A 19,645-nucleotide genomic window follows, 5' to 3' on the forward strand; every position below is an offset into this window, starting at 1 on the left:
CCATCCACATACCACATCACAGCACAACACACACACACACACATATCACACATCCCCTACATCACACGTAATATACACATATGCAGCACACAGACTACTTCCTCCTTGATCTAGTTGTTTTCAATGACGTGAAATAGGGGCTGTGGTGGCGCACGCCTTTAATCCCAGCGCTCGGGAGGCAGAGGCAGGTGGATCTCTGTGAGTTCGAGACCAGCCTGGTCTACAAGAGCTAGTTCCAGGATAGGCTCCAAAAAGCTACAGAGAAACCCTGTCAAAAAAAAGAAAAATAAAGAAAAAGAAAAAAAAAACTTATGGGACATAGTGGAAGCCATGTTCCAAGGCAAGCCAACAGCTGTGAATATTCCTGTGGATGCAGAAGATCTCACATCAGTAACCTGCCTTTAATTCTCTAGATAACAGAAAATTATGAACCAGAGAGGGAAGAATAAACCAAACTGAGAATAGGGGAAGTCTGCTGTTTCAAAGTTGTTTAAAACAAAGAGGGAATGGGAGAGAATTCTGGATCTGGGGACCGGAGGTCAGAGGCCACCACCTAGGTTGGCCAGGAACCTCCGACCTCTCTGGGATCTGGAGAATGCTGCTCTTCAGCAGGAGAAGTTCTGAAGGAGCTGTCTGGTAGGGGTCATGCCCAAAGTGGGCCGTGCCTGATTGGGGTCATAGCCTGTGGGAGCCATGTCCCATGGGAGCTGTGTCTAGTGAAAGTCGTGTCCCACAGGGGCCATGTCCCAGTCATGGCCCAGGGCAGGCATCCTCCGTGGGAGTCAAGTTGAGGTTGTCTTTTCCTATGAGTCTGGCCAGGCCTGAGGGTAAGGCCTCCTAGGACCCTAGCCTGTGTCCCTATGGCACCTGCTTCTTGCTCTCTGTCTTGTTGATGATGCTGATGATTCGCTGGAGGGACCTATTGGCCTTCTTCCTGTTGCCTGGTGAGGACAGAAGCGGGAGCCACGTGTTCCAGTAGTGCCTGGCGGCCATCATCACCAGGGAGCTGTTGCCTGCCAGGCCCCCATACCTGAAACGACATGCCTCATCCCAAGTTACATAGGCGGCTCAGGCCACTCAGCCACACCCGTCCCCTGCTACATCCAATCCTGATGTTTCTGAACTGTGTAGGGAAGGGGTGGAATCAGAATGGTACAGCTCTGGCACTGTACGGTAGGCACCATAGAAGAGCAAGCCTGCCGTATCTCCACCTTAGCGTTTGTACGGGCCAGGTGTTGCCCACATTACAGGGCAGTGACAGGCTCTTCTGGTCTGGTCCTTGCTGTGTCTACCTGCCCTTTGCCACTTAAGCCCCTGTATGCTTAGGGACCCTCCAGATAGCCTTGGTACCCACTCAGCTCACAGCTCTGTTGAGTTTCTCCCAGTACTGCCCATGGGTGTCCTGGTGTCTGTGAGCTCGGCTACACGACAGGATGTAGCCAAAGGCTTGCTGGTACCACCCGTCCCCTCCCTGGGACTCAGGAATGCCCCCACAGCATCACTGCAGCACTATACCAGTTTCCCCTCCCCAACACATTGCCAGCCCATCCCCAGCTGCATACTTGGCACTCTCTACGAATGTCTTGACGGCTGCTAGGCGTAGCTGCTTCCTACCCTTCAAGTTTTCCATGATGCTACGGCCCCGGATGCAGGACACAGTACACAACATCTCTGCGGCCAGCTTGGCATCGGTCCTGGAGAGGGCACAGAGTGATTTAGAGGAGAGGTGGGGGAGTGATGCATGCTGGGTTCCACTCGCTGCAAATGCTGTCCTTTTATCCATGGCCCTGCAAGAGCATTCAAAGATGGAGGTGCATTTCCAACCCACCCTGTGCCTTAGCGACGTGCCCAACTGATAGATGATGCAGGACAACTGGCTCCGCCTATCGAGGCCTTCCTTGCCAGTGACTGAGATGCCCACGTTTGGCCTGGGTGTCCTGGGCATTCATTGAGGAGATGGTCTCTCGGTGCTTGCATTTACAGAGATACTGTACATCAAGGCCAGTGGCAGTTCCTGTAGATGCCCACTCACAGAGAACTGTGGGGGACGTGAGAATCAGCTCTGTGAGTGCCTGACTGATGGGCTCTCTAGTACCTTTATGAGAGCTCCCAAACCAGGACTAATTTGCAGAGGCCAGTGAACCCACAGAACCATGGGACAGACTCCTTAACGGGCTTTTAGACATTTCTTTGGAGTGGCTTTCCCATCTATCAATGGGCCGGGTAGAACCATCTGTTGGGTTCTGTCCTCAGCTAGGCTCTGCTTCCTGGGCAGAAAGTCTTGTCTCGCTTTGCACTCTTTGCTCAGAGGGGCACATAGTGCTGCAGTGCCATATCAGAGCAGCACAGCAGCCCCACGGACACTCTCCTGGCTCCCAAACCAGGTGCAGCAGTGGTTTGGGCACATGCAGAGTGGGGGTGGGATGGGGTGAAAGGTGGAGGGCATGCTCAGCTCAGCAGCACAGATTTTATTCTGTGAGTGATATACTTGTTCTGGCAACATCTCCTTTGGGTCCTGGTGCTCTAAAAGACAGGCACCTGCTTGCTGAAGCAAACAACCAAATACGTTCCAAGGAGGCAATGGGGGAAGGTGTGTCTGACCCTAAGCCTGCAAGGACCTGCTGTACGGTGGGAATTTGTGGTCTGAAGGTAAATGGAGGCTGAGTAGTAATTAAACCCCCCTTCATAGGTGGTAGGCTGGTGCAAAGAAGGCTGTGACCCTAGCCTGGGGAGTGGCAGTTGGGAATTTTGACCCTTGCAGCCAGCAGGGTGCAATGACAGCAGTCACCAGGAGGGGACAACAGTGGTCTACAAAAGACCCTCGGAAGGCCTAGTGCAATCTCCAGGTTTCCTGTCGCTGTTTGTGTGCGTGAATATCTTTGCTTTATTTATTACACAGATTTCCTTTATAAATTAGGGTTGATAGGATCACTGATGGAAGAGTGTGCTAGCCTGGCCTGGTGCTGTAGCCAGTTCTCTTCCTGTGCCCAAGCAGGCGGTGGCTGTGTACGGTCGCACTAACAGCAACCCTTTCTGCGGGGATGTGCAATTGGTTGACGTCTTCTGAGGAATGTTGGAGTAATGGAAGTGGATCTTGCACAGGGTTGAATAGGACCACCTCTGCCTGGTCTCGCCTGACCCCACAGGGTGTGACTTCTAATCTGTAGTCACCTCCCTTGGGGCCTTGTCAGTCTTCCAGGAAGAGCCTGTGGTAAGTGGACTTCAGCTACTCTGCCGCCCACTGCCCCTTCCAGCTCACTCTGAGGTCTAAGTAAGAGCAAGATTAGTGTGGATGAGATGGTTCAGTGGCAAAGGTCTTGCCCGCTAAGGCAAGGGCACCAAAAGACATTGTATTGGCTGCTTTTCTCACGGCCGTCACCAAATTGCTGAAGAACTATTTAAGGGGGGGCTTGTTTTGGTTCACAACTGAGGGAATATAGTTTGTCATGGCTTGGGGGGGGCGACACTATCTTGTGAACGTATCTCTTCCACTTTAAGAGACCAGAACTTTTGCTGGACCGCACAGCCTTAACCACTGTGTCACTTAAGATTTAAGACTGCTGTGTACTCAACCCTTTTTGTTGAACCTGTCTTTAGGAAACAATGTAACAATCAACCTTACTTGCCTTGGGTTTTTCATAGCATCAACTTCTCCAACCTAAGCTAATACATAGCTGTGATCCTAAGTTATGGACTCGTCCATGTCCCTGCCCCAGACGATGCGTGTGTATCATTTGCTGAAAGTAGCAAATGCAAAGGTTGAAAGCCACTCCCTAAAATCTGTGATAAAGGTTGAAAGCCACCATTTGTGGGTATTGGTTGAGAAACACTGTTGTCTGGGCCAGTTGGAACCAGAGACCTGATTCCTTGTAAAACTCTGTTAGTGATCGCTATAAAGCATCCTATTCCTTCCCCAGTGATGCTTTCTGTGCTGTTCAATAAAGACCGATGGAAGCGCTTTGTTAGACACACACAGACAGAACAGATGGGTGCTGGGGGTGTTGGGCCGGGGCAGACACAGTCTTCAGGCAGGCACAGATTCAGACTCATGTACCAGACAGACAGAGGACAGAAGACACAGGGAGCACAAAGCAGAGAACTCAATCAGGACTCGCTCTTGGTTAAATCACTCAAAGGGGAGGAGTTTTCCTTTCTTCCTTTAACGTGATATGGACGCATCGGAGTTCATCGCTAATGCGTATAACCGGAGTGACGGCAGGAAAGGCGGGAGCAAAAGGCAGTTGGCCACATGGATCTGACCCACAATTAGAAAGTAGAGAGAAGTGAGTGCTGCTGCCCCACTGGCTTCCTCCTGTCCCTCTTTGTAATTCCGTCTCTGTCCCCAGCCCGCAAGATGGTGTCACCAGCATTCAAGGTGAGTCCATCTCTCCTGTTAAACCTCTGCGAGAACACCCTCAAGGACAACCCCAGAGGTCTGCCTCATTAATGTCCTATGTGTGTCTTAATACAATTAAGCTGGCAATTGAAGTAAATTAACCACTACAACTTGACCTGTTGTCAACTTGACACCCAAACACATCACTTTAAGCCATAACATCCTGCTCGTGAACTGAAGTTTTAGAGGAAAATGTGGTAAAGATTCTACAGGACTGACCGGTCAGTCAGAGCTGGAATGCTGTAGATCCAAAGTCAAAACCTTGGGATTGCTCCTAACAGCCATTCATGTGTCATCCTGGTATCTGACTTAACATGCTCCTAACTACAGGCAAACCTTTGAAATGTATTAATATAAAAGACACTGGATTCCACCAACTCCAAAGGGAAGAATGTCTTCAAATAGCAGAGTTCCCTGCTTTTCTGTAATCTCCCTTTCTGCCGTCCCTACCAGTGTGTTCAGTAAATACATTGGTTTAGGATTTCTTTGTGTTCTGTGACTAACAAGGTGCAGCTGCTTTCAAGGAGGAACATCTCGTTCAGAGCAATCTGATCTGAAGCCCGGGTCCCTGTGGCTCAGAAGAAAGCTATCTCCGATTCCCCCTGTGTTTGCACATCACTAGTCCCCCCAGTCTCACGGCCATCTTATAATGGAAAATGAAGCAATTCTAACTTCCAAAGCCCTCAGAGTTTTAACAGCTTCAGTCTCTCCTGAGACTCTGGCCATCTCTCACTTATGAGCCCCTATGAAATACAATTTAAAAGTTACAAGCTTCTGATATGCAATGACACAGAACAAACATTCCCAAAGAAACACAAAGCCAAAGAAAGACAGACTCGGCAGGGTTGGAACCAAACCCGGCAGCTCACGCTCAGCATCTGGAAATACCATTATAATGGAATCATATGGGTTCAGCAGCACCAAGGAGCCCACACCTCCAATTCTATCACCCGCAATACACCTAGCGTCTCTCTTAGGCTAGCTCCACTCATGTCCACAGCGTTCCTTAGTTGGTTCCTGTGGTCCTGGCGTCTCCAACATCCTGGGGTCCCTATTGCAACTTAAGTAACACCTTCACAATTCATGGGGTGGCTTCTCAGCATCTCCCTTCAGGAGACTAGATCCTGTCACACATTATCATCTGCCAAGAATCTGAGAGTCAGCAGAGCCCCATGCCCTGCAATGTCTGTAATGGAAACACCCACTTGTCTAGCCCCCCTGCACACGCTGTATGAACATAGCCTTGGAGCTGTCACTGTGAGCAAGACACGTGCTTGGCCTTGTCCTCATAGGGGTCCAACCAACTAAGAGGCACGTGTTACATGCCCCATAAATCCTGCCAACACACCAGGAGCATACTAATGGCTCAGAAAGCGAGGTTCGTAGACATGGTGCAAGACCGGAAACATGGGCATGGGGAAGAACTCTATGGATTTAGTGACCATTGACCAAACTGGCCACTGGGCAAAGGAAGCACCTTTATAGTCCTGGGTAATGACACTATCTTTCAGGATACTTGGACTCAGGAAAGAAGCCCCCCCCAAAAAAAAAAACACAGAAGAAAACCGTCTTGGCTGCATGGGCATTTGTTACAACACTGCCTTTTAGAACAGCCCCAGATTCATGGATCAACACCGTGGAACATTGTCAAATCCACGAAGGAAGGCGGACATGTTCTGGTGCTTCACTACTGTTGTAGATAGAATGAGAAATGTCCCTCGCTAGTTCATGTGTGTGAGCATTGGTTCCCAGCTGGAGGCACTGTTGTGGGAGGTTGTAGGGCCTATAAGGGGTGGCACTTTCACGCTAGAGGAAGCCAGTCATTGAGGACAGGTCATGAGGCTTTTGTGGCCTGGCATTACTCCCCGTCTGCTCCCGGTTTCCCATTCTGCCAAACAAAACATGTGGGGAGAGATCGCAGCTGCACACTTCAGCTGCCTTCCAGCATCCTGCCCCCATGCCTTCCCTCCATGATGGACTGGACCTTGGAACCGTGAGCCAAGGTAAACCTTGGCTCCCTTGCTTTGCTTCTCATCAGCTCACGGCAGTGAGAAAAGTAACTAATACACCTAGTGACCGGCATTCTCCAGCAGTTACCATGGAGACCTGACAGAGAAGCTGTCTCCCATTTAACAAGCCAGGGGCCTTGTCCAGGGGCACTGATACACTTCAGCATCATGCATCTTGCTTCTCCCACAATCCCTCGCACAAAAGCTGCCTGCGTCAGGATTGAAACGTCTGAGATCTGAGAACCACATGTGTCCCCTAAAGTCACATGCCGAGATCTGATTCCCCCGGGGGATGGCGTTGGTAGAAGGGCTGTTGGGAGATGAAGGTGGTGGAGTGCGGGGCTGGCGCCTCAGGATGGAATCCTGCCCCATCAGGGAGAATAATGGTGCTTTTCCCTCTTCCACCACGGGAAGTGGCCAACTTTGAACTAGGCAGCGACATTCTCTAGATACCAACTACCATGCCCTGAACTTGAACGTCCAGCTTCTATGCCATGAACAATAAATCCCCATTTCTTAAGGCCTCCCCAGCTGTGGTATTTTAACACAGAAGCCTCATCTAAGAAAACCATCAGCTCATATCTGTCTGCCACACACGGAGAACTATTGCCCAGACCTCCTGAGGCCTATGTGTCTTTTGAGTCCCATTAACACCCACACAGCTCCACGGGCCCTGTTTCCTGTAATGTCCTGTGGCACACACGGAGGAAGGGGCATGCAGTCAGATTCCTGCCAGGTGCCCCTTGCTCAGCAGGGCTGCACCTCTGGCCCCTGCTCTTTGGCATGGAACATAGCCCACACTCTGCTTACGTTACTACATGCCTCTAGGATGCCATTGCAGAGGTCACTTACGCATCAAACGACCTCAGGTGCTTGAGGCCCATCTGGGTGGCATTGTGAGAGCATGCCATGGTGATCTCATGGTCGTGGGCCACGTAGGCAAAGTGGGTGAGGCGTGTCAGGGTCTGCAGCTCCACGAGGGGCTCTGACCAGTTGCACTCAGAAGCCATTTTCACCACCTTCCCAGCATGTGAGGGGAGAAGGACATCGCGTTAGCAACAGCGACTCTCTAGGAGCCTGTGGCCCTCAACCATCGCCCTGCTGCCAGCCTGCTGAGCTTCATCCACCCTGCGATGTCTGCACACAGCTTCACACGCATGCGTTCAAGGATTACTAAGCACATGCAGTCCTAGACAGGTTACCGATCTGCGAAGCCTAACTAATCTCAGTGGCTCCATCCTCATGACTTCCCTACCACAGAAGGCATGCCTGTCCTCTTATATGTCTCTGCCTGGGCTGAGATTGTGGGATGAAGAAGGACACAGAAAGGCCACCCAGAGAAGCATCTTCCTCCCACGTGTATAAAGGACTGTCCCATACAAAAGCCAGACATGTATGCCTCGAGAGACGGCAGCTGTCAGGAAGCAGAGGGAGATGTGGGTTTGAGTTCTGACTACCTCAGGCAGGACCTTAGGCCTCAGTTTCCTCATCTTTCCTGGATGGGGGTTGTTGACTTACCTCTTGGGAAACTGGAGGAAACCCACCTGAGCTAGCGGGGGAACTGTGAAGTCCATGAGACCCAAACCATTGCACGAATACATCTCAAGGGCAACAAGGACTCTGGTTATGGAGTTGATATCCTCATTGGTACCCTGGAGGGATAGAAGGGGTAGAGTATCTAGTTACCCAGGAAACGGAGGAAAAGCTGTGGATATCTGAGCCATTTTTTGAGATAAACCCGTGCTGCATTAGCCACAAGGGACAGCCAGACCACAGTATTCGGAATGTTGATATTTGAGGCTATTCTGGTAGGAATCAACCTCTACGCTTTCTTCTTAGGTAACAAGGCATGAAATCTGCACATTCCTGAGCCTTGAAGACAGTGTTGTCTGACCGCTAAGGAGGACTTTCCAGAGGGAGAAGGCTGCTGAGCCCTGGTAAGGAGGTTGCTGGTCTGGGAATATCCCATGAACCACTTCTGTCTGGCCCAGGATAAATGTCCCTCCTGAGCCCTCCCCTACTCCCTCCTGACCACTCCTCCCCGTGGTGCACTTGCTGCTGTGTCTCAGTCATGGCTAGGGTTTGTGAGTTCATACTCTTCCCAGCTCCTTCCGAGACCCCGCTCACGCAGGTTTAGTGTTGGGGGGTGGGCTGGGGCCATATCAAAGCCATGACTCTGTCACTGAGTGGCAGTGAGAGCGGGCAGCGCCCCTGAGGCCCAGCACTCAGACCTGGTAGAGACTTTTTGCCTTGGCTCTCAAGAGCAGCAATTTTGGTGACAGCAGAGAACAACCTCAGACCTTACTAGGCGGAAACACCCCCTTTCCAGCAACTGTGGCCACACTGAAGACCATAACGAGAAGGCCAGGGAAAGACAGTCTGTGCGTCCTAAGCCCCCAGGTGTCCTCGGCACCCACCTGCTCATCAGTGCCCAGTCGCTGCCCAATCTGCTGCTGCAGTAGCTGCTTGGCCTTCACCCAGGTCGAGATGAGATGCTGCCGCACACTGGTGGGGACGATGTCATCTGGCACATTCCCATTAGTGAGGTGCAAGGCGAACTCACAGACCTAAAACAAGCATATCTTCATCACGAGGCAAATCTAAGAGGGGTCCTTAAGCCATCCTCCCTCTGGCTGTCCCCATGGCTCTCTCTACCCAGACATCAAGTTCACCTTTGGCCCTCCCCAGGGCCCTCCCCAGGGCCCTCCCCAGGGCCCACCCCAGGGCTCACTCCATGGCCCATTCCTGGGCTGCAGGATGGAGTACCTCCAATGCTTCTCTGATCTCAGATGAGGCAGAAAACTCCGTTGGAATATGAACCAAGTTAGGGCGCACATTCTTTCTCGACTTTTCAGCTGTCTGGGTGGGAATCCAGCTCATGATCAGGCCTCGAGCAAGGGCGTCACACAGCCAGACCACCATGACTGAATCCCTGGAGGGTGTAACGTGAGAGCTGTGACGCCAGGGCAGGACAAGGCTCAGCCACAAGCAGAACCACACAGCACCATGCCCACTCCTTCTGCCTCCCAGTCAAGAGGAGAGGAAAGTGGTGGTTTTAACACAGACCGTGGGTGAGTGCTGCTGAGTGCTGGTTTGTCTCTCTCTCTCCCTCCCTCCCTCCCTCCCTTCCTCCCTCCCTCCCTTCCTCCCTTCCTCTCTCCCTTTCTCCCTCCCTTCCTCCCTCCCTCCCTCCCTCCCTCCCTCCCTCCCTCCCTTCCTCCCTCCTTCCCTTCCTCCCTTCCTCTCTCCCTCTCTCCCTCCCTTCCTTCTTTCCTCCCTCCCTCCCTTCCTCCCTCCCTCCCTCCCTCCCTTCCTCCCTCCCTCCCTTCCTTCCTCCCTCCCTCCTTTCTTCTTCTTTTTTTTCTTCTTGACAGATTCTCACTATGCTGCCCTGGCTGCCCTGGAACCCACTTTGTAGACCAGGCTGGCCTCAAACCCAACCTAACATGATGCATTCAGGTTTCTAATTTATTCTGGGGAAACATTAATCTAAGTTCTCATTCGTCTGGAAAAGAAACATACAGTCATGAGATCTCACCCTCTCCCCATTCCCAGCCCAAGGTGTGATGACCGCTGAGCTACTTCATAGAGTACCTGGGCCCTCAGCTTTGCAAAGGCTTGGGGCAGAGCCTTCAGAGGGCAGTGTTGGAGCACAGCCAGCAGGGGGCAGGCAGTGAAGCCGCTGTGAATACCCTGGGTCATGGTGACCATGTCCTCCCAGTGCAGGCTGAGCGCATCCTCCATGCAAAGACCTTACCCGTGCCTAGCAGTCTCTCAACCCATTGCCCCCACAATGGCCATGCCTGACCCCAAAGCTATGACTCCCAAACAAAAACAGATGTGGTGGCTAATACCCACCCATTGTAGCCAGTGGTCTTGAGGGTGTTCAGGAGGTAACACAGGGAATCCACCAGCTCCTTCTGCCTCCCAGCCACGATGAGGTGACGATTGTGGTTCAAAACATAGACCACGGCGTTCTGCACGATCCAGGCTTCCCCTAGCTCCTGCCCGATCTCTGCAGCACGCAGCCAGTTGTTCATGGCATACTGCGACAGGCTTTCTATCCATGTTCTGCAACAGTACACCATGCCGCGGTCAGCTCAATATCCAGCCTCTACCTTCCCCATCCCACACACCACTGAGGAAGTGAGCCTGGGCTCTCTGCGTCAGCCCCACCTTGGTCTGGAGGGTGTTTCAGACTGTCTGTATAGGCCAGGGATCTAGGCTCTAGAGAGACTGGCTCCCCACATGCAACTGCCCCCAAATGTCCCTGCTTACACCTGGTCCTAGCTAGCCCTTGCCATATCCTCTGGACATGCCAGTCTGTCCTTCCTTACCTAAACCCATATACTGGCAGGCTACCTCTCACCCATGCTATGAGTCTTACAGGCCCTGCTAAGAGTTCCCTGATTTGAGGAGGGGTGCTGGTCTAAGGCCTTTCCCAGGTTGCCTTCTCTCACCTCTTTGGCTGCCTTGACCCCCTTGGCTCCAAGACACTCTATAGCTGTGCCTGCCTCCAGCACACACAGCCTGCTGGGTGGTACTTAGAGCAGGGCATGTAGCCACTCTGCAGAGTGCTCATGGTAAAAGCAACTCTCGTCCACCAGCCCAGGCTGGGAAAATTCTTTCCATCAGGAGCCAAGCTAGAATTTTAGTGAGTTGCTAAAGTCTCTGCAGCATGCTTCTTCTATTTGGTTTTACAATTGTTTGATTTGTCCAAGCCACTCTTAGCCACGGCTTACAAACAGCCTAGGCTCTAACTTGTGTATCCTGCTTCATCCACAACTGGGTCTGGGCAAATGAAGTGGTTCTTCAACCCTTGGTCCAGAGCAGTGGCTCTCAACCCTCCTAATGCTGGGACCCTTTAGTATAGTTTCTCATGTTGTGGGGACCTCCAGCCATAAAATTATTTCATTGCTACTGTGGTGAAATATCATGTAAATCTCTGATATGCAGGATATCTGATATGTGACCCAAAAGGTATTGCGACCTGCAGGTTGAGAACTGCTGGTCTACAGGGTGGCTGGGACTCTCACCCACCTGTATGTGATCCACTCGGGATTGCTATCTGGTGGTTCAGGCACATAGCCAGCTGGGTGTTGGCTTAAGTCCTCAGGGGGGACGGCCTGGTCATTCAGCTCCACACCTTCCAAGCGCAGCAAGTGGACTGTGGCCTGGGAGGAAGTACACAGTCGGTCACAGAAGTCACAGCTAGGCAAACTACGGTACTGGGGGGGAGCACACAGCGAATTCTGCTTCTGAAAAAGCCAAACACAAGTAAAGAGTGCACGAGGGGCCTGCATACCCCACCTGCCTCCCCAGCCTGCCAGTTTGTGCATCCCCAGGGGAGGGGGGCTTCCTTCAGGAGCACAGCCCACAACCACCATCACACTTTGGCGGGCAGGCGGGCACAACAGTCCTCGTGTTTTCCACGGCAGCCGGCTGACTGCTCATCTCCCCGAAGCCTCCTGTCTTGCTCTGCAGCACCAAAGGCTTCTGCAAAGCCCACCTGGCAGGCAGATGGGGTGGGAGGACACGGGCCAGGCCGACCCCTAGTTGGCAGGCCAGTTAGCCGGTCTCAGCCACAGGTCTCTGCATGTCTGCTCTCGGCACTGCCATCTGGCTTGTCTTTGGTCACCCTGTGTCACTAGACTCTGATGGAATAAACAGGTGAGCGCCCTCAGCCTCTGCCTTGACGGAAATGCTGTACCATGGTGAGGGTTAAGCAGATGGCCACGGCTGCCTCTGACGGTGGCACGGGTGTGGGGACTGAGAGCTCACATCAAGGACTTCAGATACAGCTAAGTCACAATATACATGGTTAGCTTTGGGCGGGTCCAGCCCTGGGTCTCTGTACCCCATCTATAAAGGAGCAGGCCTATAGGTTTTGGGGAACCAAGATCCAGCCCAAGTCTCGGCTGAGCCCACAGAGTCATATTAGCGGAGATCACACCTCCTTCAGGGACTTCCTAAATCAACTCCAAGTTCATTCCCCAAATATCACTTCACACCCAAAGAATTCAGAAATTATTTCCCATGAAGAAAAGTTACACCAACACACATCACAATGCATCTCAGTTCACACATTTCTCGTGCACTCTTCTAAGAAATGAATCAATTCTCCCTCTCTCTAATGTACAGTTTTGTTTAGGGATGTGTGTGCCAAGGGGAGTCCTATGACAAGTCTCTCTTTTGTGTTAATGGCCACGTCCACACTGGCGGCTCTGTTGGCCAAGACCTTCATGACGCACCTCAGCACTGAGGAAGGCCACCTCTGCTATCTTCCTCAGCAGGTCAGGGGACATATGCCGGTGCAGGACCACCTCAGACTGCCCCCAGTCATGCTGGGAGGGCTCGGCGCCTTTTTTCTTCTTCCCTGAGAAAACAGCAGCAGGCAAAGAGAGGTCCTTTTTGAGCAAGCCAAACCACAGCAGTTCCTCCCCCACCAACCTGCTTCCCCGAGTCTCTGCCTAGCTCTTTCTGGGACAAGCCCTTCAAGAAGGGCAGCATGGGTTGCTATAACCCAGTAGCCTTCATTGTTACTATTGGTTGGTTTTAAGTCCAGCTGTGTGCTCAGTATTGCTGGGACCCGCCCCCAAGGGTACTGAGGCATATTCCCTTCTATAAAACGATGCCAAGTACACTAAGGATCTACACAGTCCCCCTTTGAACTATAAACCATCTGTAGTTGACTGTGACACTGACTGCCATTTATGCATCGTGTAGTTCACTGTTAAAGGGCAATAGTGTTCAGGGGCTAACCGCCCGGAAGCAGGCTGTGTATGCTTGTTTTTGTTGCCGATATTCTCAGACGTTCGTGGCTGACCTTGTGGATGCAGAATCTGCAGACATAGAGGCCCGACCCAATATGTAGCTAGAGATGTAGCTATCTGTGAAAAGGCCCTTCTAAATCCAAACCCATGGCCAGCACCCTTCCAGGAAGTGGCCATTGGCTCTGTGTTGCACCCTTTGCTGGCTGTCCCATGGTGGGCTCTATTGGTTCAGAGGGGCTGTGGCTGCCACAGCCACCAGAGGTTCGCGACACCCTGAAGCTCAGCCTGCCCACGTGCCGAGGGGACGCATGGTTGGGATGCACACCTCGTTTTAGCTTTGTGGACTTCCTTGACTTGACGTTGTCATACAGAAGGCAGAAGCGGGCTGCTGTGCGACACACGTCGCACACGTCTTGCTTCCAGGCAACTTTAGCCAGCTCGGCCCAAATCACAATTCTGCTCATCAGGATCCAGGTGGTGGAAAGGAAGCACAGGTGAAGTTAGGAACACCTGGAGGGACCGTTCGGGGGGGGGGGGAAGGCGGGGAAGCTACCCTACGGCATGCAGGTGCCAAGTACTGAATGAGACACAGAAGTGCAGTCGGCTGAGGGTATGCATGGGAAGACCGTCCTGGACAGTGGGGTCATGGAGGGGTCATAACTCAGGAGTCAGAGCTGGAACAATTCATAGGGTCAAGGCCCGGAGGTCAGAGCTAGGACTGTCCCCAAGGTCATATGCAGCTCTCTTGCTGGCCTTTCCCCAGTGCCAGTGACACTTGTGGTCATTTAACGAGAAATGTCCCCACATAGTTGTTTACCTGCGTGCGGTGTGGATGGGTATCCCTAGGTTGGGGACTCTTGTGGTGGCCTTGGCCAGCATGCCCTAGTAAGTGGCTCAGTTGTCCCACAGGAAAAAGCCATGTCCTCAGCACAGAGGCTTCTCGTGGAGCTTACGTGACTTGTCACCTCTCACAGGGTCCCAGGTAGCCACGGACTCAGTGCCTGGATGAAGGCCTCAGCTGACAGACCTACCTTGATGGCGTTGCTCTGTGCCCTTGTCCCTCCTCCTTGGCTTACCTCTCTTTGTCGTTCTCATTCCCCAGACGCCTCAGGTGCCCAGCAGCTTTGTCCACACTTAGGATGTGGTGCCGTGCTTTCGCACAGAGGTAGGTGAAGCGACCCCTGTTTTTCCCTGTGGAAACTGAAAGCAGGAAACATTTAAGCTGAGGAGGTGGGCCAGGGTTGGGCGTGGGATAGCAGTGCTGACACAGACAAATGGGATCAAAGTCAGGAATCAAAAGAGGTTTGGACAGCTGAGCTCATTCTAGGGGTATGAAGAGGCCCCATCACCATCACTAAAAGCATCTTTAGTGCTTTTGGACCAGCAAGGACACTGAGCTACTATGGAGTGTGTAGAGCCTCCAGCCCTCCAAAACAGCCCATGTTCGCTCAGAAACATCAGGCCTCTGACCTGCCCCACACACCTTGGCCTCTCAGGCAGCACCCACTATTCACTCGCAAAGTCAGCAGTCATGTCTGCTTGATGTAGAGGTTCTGAATCACTACCCCTTTTCCAGATCTAAGATGAGCGCCCACCCAGAGCTCAGCTTCCCAGTGAGAACCAGCTGTCCAGAGCAGAGCCAGGCACAGGAGACACCAGGGTGGAAACTGGGGCTTTGGGGGAGTGTGTCTCCTCTCAGGTGACCTCCTGCCTCCTTGGTGCTTCCATATATAACATAAGTGTTCACTTGCTGGGGTACCCCCCCTGAAACCACCCCTTGCCTTGATAAGCTCTCAGATGCCAGATTGGCACTATGTCCTCTGGTGAAAATGCAGACCCTTGGCCAGCCGTTTATGTTCATCTAATGAAACAAACCAACCAAGTAGGGTAGGCCCACCCATGTAATGTCAACAGACCTACAGCTCCTCAGACTCGTGAGGGGCAAAACAAAAGCAGAGCCATGAAAAGGCCAAAGGATACGGTGGAGTAAGACAGACAGCCCCTGGGCCAGCAGGGCTATATTTCTAGAGACTTCATTGATCCCAGCACATGGCCATGACTCCGCCCTCCCTTTCTGGCCCCTTGTCTTGGACCCACAACATGGGCTACAGCCAACTCAACTTCAGACTGTCTTCTCCAAGGCTCCTGTCTCTATAACGCTTTCTGTCAGAGCTGTGCTGGAGGGAGATCCAGGAGAGTGCCCCCACCAACCAAGACCTGTCTGCGGCTCCAGCGACAGTGGCACTACCCATCTAGCCAGAGTTGCTGGTTTGACCCTGAGACCTGGGCTCAGCAGCTGCCATTAGGGTATAGTATAAGGCTCAGGTAAGCAGGTCAGTGAAATATACTCAGCTTTGACACAAAGAGCACCCCAGAGCTGCTGCCTTTGTTCCTCAAATGGCACTGTGGGCTGAATTGTTTACCCAGACAGGCTGCTTTCAAGCCCTGCCCTTGGGACTCCAAAACACAGCCTCATTTTTAAGAGATGGGGTCTGAATAAATAAATGATAAGGCTGAGGAAACCACCAGGAGGCTCTGTTCACTCTATGACTGAGTCCTTGGGCAAAGAGGACATTGAGGTAGGTGTATAGGACAGACAGTGAGGACGTAAGGCAAAGACAACTGTCTACAAGCCAGGGGAGATGGCACCAAAAGAGACCAGTCCATTGCATGGCCATCACTGGTGTCCAGCATCTAGAACAGAGAAGTTAATTTCTGGTGGTGGTACTCTGCTACTAGTAGCCGCGTGTAGACACAATCCTTCTCTAGTGCTTCCAGAGACCAATGTAGTGTGTCACAAGGTCAAGGGCAGTGAGGTCAAGGGCAGCACTTAACCTTTGGCCTCATTCTCGCTGTCCAGCACAATCTGGAAGGTGTCAGGGGCGAGGGCCAGGCCTGCGTTCACCAGGAGTGCACGCTTCTTCCGGGCACTGTCTTTCATGGTGGCTTTCTTTGCCTACAGACAGGATGATGGGCACGATGTGAGGTGGCCCCTCTCCCGGGATAGCTGAGACTCTTAAGGCAACTTATGGTTCCACCCTCAGGCAACAGAACTCCCACAGGCCTTCAGGATGCCAGACAGACCTTGCGTAGCTAAGCCTGGGTCTCATGCTGGGTGTGCATGGCCCCCACCGCTCTCTCTGCCCCCAGGCTTCCCCTTAGTCTCTTCCTTTGCAGGCTGGCCTCACAATGGTTTGGGTCTGCACCTGCTCAATGGCCATGGTGGCTTTGTCCTCAGGACGGTCAGGGGACTGGTACAGCATGGTACACAACTGCAGCCGGTTGTAAGCGAGCTTCATCTTGTCCTTGTAGAGGCCCAGGCTGTCCAGACGCATGGCCTTCTGCAAGTGCTCAATGGCGGGCTCCAGCCGGTCCTCGTCCTGATCGATGTATGCCAGCTCCATGTGGACTTGGCAGCGCATCAGGGTCATGAGACTAGAGATAGAAGCACAGGTGAGGAGGCTATAGCAGGCTGCTGCGGTGCCTGGGGGCCTTTTGTCCGGTCCCCAGCAAGAGGCATGGACTGATATGGCTGCCCCAGAGCCCTGCTTTCCAGCCTCCTTCCTGTTTTTTCTAGAAACCTCACACAGGGAGAGAAAATCTGCAGTGGTTGGTATAGGCCACTGGAGTTGTGCTCGCTAAGCCTTGGGCCCAGGCTGAGAAGAAGCAGAGAAAAGGTTAGTGTAGTGTTTCCCACAGTGACAAGAGCACAAGGGCAGGCTCAGCCTTCCCATGGCCACCCAGATGTCACTGCCACCCTGCTGTCTACTGTGACAGACCGCTGTCTCCTGGAATATACTTGGCGTTGATGCTACGGTCCATTGTCTTTACTCTGATGGATACACGGGACGTTTGCCAAGGAGGCTTAGCCACATTCTGGGTGGAACTCAGCCAGGGTTGGAGAAGCCCCTACACCCGAGTAAAAGCTTTGGACAGTCGTGATGGAGGGGGTCACCTTAACCACCGCCACAGGACACAGCGCTAACCACCTATGGACTACTAGAGCATGTGCCTATCGATTTTTCTACTAAAGTGGAGAAAGAATAATGATAATGACATCCCATGACCTCAGGGGTAGGAGAAACACTAGGAGCCTGTGCAGAGAGGTGGAGAGAGCATGTGGTAACAGGTGTTGGAACTCTGCTCCCCAAAGGAGCAGGGATCTGGTGTGCCATGGTGCCTACTTTGGATGGGGCAAGAGGGGCCCATGTGAAACTTGCCAGGAGCAGACAGCAGGAGTCATAAAGAGAAGCCCCCAGAGGGCCAGAAATGAAAATCACAACCAGCAGATGTAAAACCAGAGTTCTCAACCTGAAAACAAGCCCGAGAGCTGGCCTAAGGCTACAGTTGCCTCTGCTTCCAGAAGACAGAGTCACCTGGTCACCCACAGCATCTGAAAAATGACCTACCAAGAGGGCAGCTGTTTCTAGGCACCGATACTGGAAAGCATGAAATCAAGGTCCCTTGGAAGGAAACACAGGAAGGAGGTAGCCATGGGCTCCTGAGAGGCAGAGCAGCTGGGCTCAGTGTCCTCTGAGCAGACAGTAGGCAGGGCATGGGTTTGCTGAATGGCAGGGATCTCTGTCCCCCTGCCCCCAGCAAGACACAAAGCTCAGCCTGAACAGAGCCTGTGTTGCAAGCAAATTCTCTCTGGGATGGGCATGGGAAACACCTGGTTGCCTAGAGATACGCTAGAGCAAGGTGGACTACTAGCCAATGTGACTTTAAGAGCACCAGCCAACATTAAACTGCCCACCAAAACTGAAACAACACTTCTTTTAAAATGGCAACATCATGGTGGTGCTTTCATAGTACTTGGGAAGCAGAGGCAGGAGGATCATTGCAAACTGGAGGTCAACTCAAAGCTAGTCAGGGTTTCATTGTCTACTAGCTACGTAGGACTCCGTTTTAAACAAACAAAAATGCAAAGACTCCATAGGATACCATCTGCAATGCTTAACATAGAATCATTAGTCATTAGTCGTGCCAGGAGACAGAAGACTGCGTCAGGACACAGATGGACCAGCTGTTGGGTTTTGCAGATAAATCTTTTAAAGTAGATATCACAATATACAGATCATGAACCTACACACACACACACACACACACACACACACACAAGCAAAACAGTGGTAAAAAGTAGTTATCAGACCCAAAAGCCATAGTGAGTGAAAGAAGGGCCATTCTAGACTAGTATGATGGCAGAATGGGCAGCCAGTAAGATCACGAGCCTGGGAACAAAAATGGCCTGATCAGAGGAATGGAGATCAAAAAGGTTAAAACACCAAGCAGTGTCCAGGAGCCAAGAGGAACACCGCACATTCTGCATGTGTATAGCTAGCATCTCAGAAAGAGGAATGTATCCAAAGAAACAATAGCTCCTAACTCCCAAAATCTTATAAAAGTGTCATTTAGCATACTGGAATTATATTAAAAAATTTTAAAGGCTCCCAGGAATATTATAACCAACATGCTGAAAAATGAAAGAGAAAGGCTTTAAAATAGGAAGGGAAACAGTGCAGAGAGAGCCACGCTGCCCTGGACTGTCCATCAGAGATCACGGAGACGGGAAGGAAAACCCCTGCAAGATGTTTAAAGACCAGGGTGTCTGCCAGCCCTGCATCCAGTAACATGCAACAGTCTCTGAATCTGAGATGGGGCGGTATCCGTTCAGATCAGCAGGGCTGAGGGTGTCCATCAGTCATACCCTGTGCTCCAGGATGGGTGCCCCCCGGATGGAGAGCTCTGCTCTTTGGAAGAAGGAGATGTTCCAGGAAGCAGCAAAGATGAGGTGAATATAAAATGCCATGATTTTTCTAGAATTAAAAGATGACCAGCAATGGGCACAGATTAGCTGTGGGGTGGCACCATGGTGGCATAAGGCTGGCATCTCTATGGGTTGAGAGAGGGATCATGGAAACTGAGTGCTTCATACAGGTAAAGGGAGCCCAGTTATGACCTTGGAGGAGCCCCCCAATCTCCTAAGAGACACATAAAAGCAAGGTGGCCAAAAGAAGGGAGAGGGAATTCTCAACTTTTCAGCTAGCCCTTGGGGACAGAGCAGTGGCAGGATGAAGAAAGCCTTCTGGTGAGGGTCCAGGCTGCTCACCTCAAGGCAAGCTCTGGCAGACAAGCTGTGCAACAGGGGGCACAGGAAGCAGGCACGTTGCAGTCTGCATCAAACAACACAGAATGCCAGGCTAGGCATGCAAATAGCCTTAATGGAGAGCACATCTATCAGAGCAGAGGGAAGGCAGTGGCATCACACCCCGCTAGGATGTGCGGTGCCCCCGTCCCCGAGATCTTTACAACTGACCCAAACCAGGATGCAGAACATGAGCCACATGACCACCCAAGCATGGCGACACAGTGCTCTGGGAACGGGTTCACTCATTTCAGTCCAGACTCAGGGACTGTCTCAGACTGAAGACCTTCTCAGGATATTGACAATCAGACAAGCACACCCT

The 19,645-nt window shown here is 52.1% G+C and overlaps 1 protein-coding gene across 1 annotated transcript in view; it reads right to left on the bottom strand.

The window, feature by feature from the left end:
• Cfap46 (cilia and flagella associated protein 46) overlaps positions 1–19,645 on the bottom strand; it is an 87,518-nt gene that overhangs the window by 50,308 nt on the left and 17,565 nt on the right. Inside the window, exons 12-24 of the mRNA XM_038312356.1 lie at positions 16,385–16,613; positions 16,014–16,134; positions 14,255–14,378; positions 13,504–13,634; positions 12,657–12,781; positions 11,446–11,579; positions 10,264–10,476; positions 9,172–9,337; positions 8,823–8,972; positions 7,950–8,057; positions 7,258–7,424; positions 1,563–1,694; positions 868–1,030 (exon numbers count right to left, since the gene is read on the bottom strand). Of these exons, the coding sequence (XP_038168284.1) occupies positions 868–1,030; positions 1,563–1,694; positions 7,258–7,424; positions 7,950–8,057; positions 8,823–8,972; positions 9,172–9,337; positions 10,264–10,476; positions 11,446–11,579; positions 12,657–12,781; positions 13,504–13,634; positions 14,255–14,378; positions 16,014–16,134; positions 16,385–16,613 (1,963 nt within the window). The remainder of the gene's footprint in view (positions 1–867; positions 1,031–1,562; positions 1,695–7,257; positions 7,425–7,949; positions 8,058–8,822; positions 8,973–9,171; positions 9,338–10,263; positions 10,477–11,445; positions 11,580–12,656; positions 12,782–13,503; positions 13,635–14,254; positions 14,379–16,013; positions 16,135–16,384; positions 16,614–19,645) is intronic.

The sequence above is a fragment of the Arvicola amphibius genome, chromosome 1 (assembly GCF_903992535.2).
Source record: "Arvicola amphibius chromosome 1, mArvAmp1.2, whole genome shotgun sequence".
Taxonomy (NCBI): Eukaryota; Metazoa; Chordata; class Mammalia; order Rodentia; family Cricetidae; genus Arvicola; species Arvicola amphibius.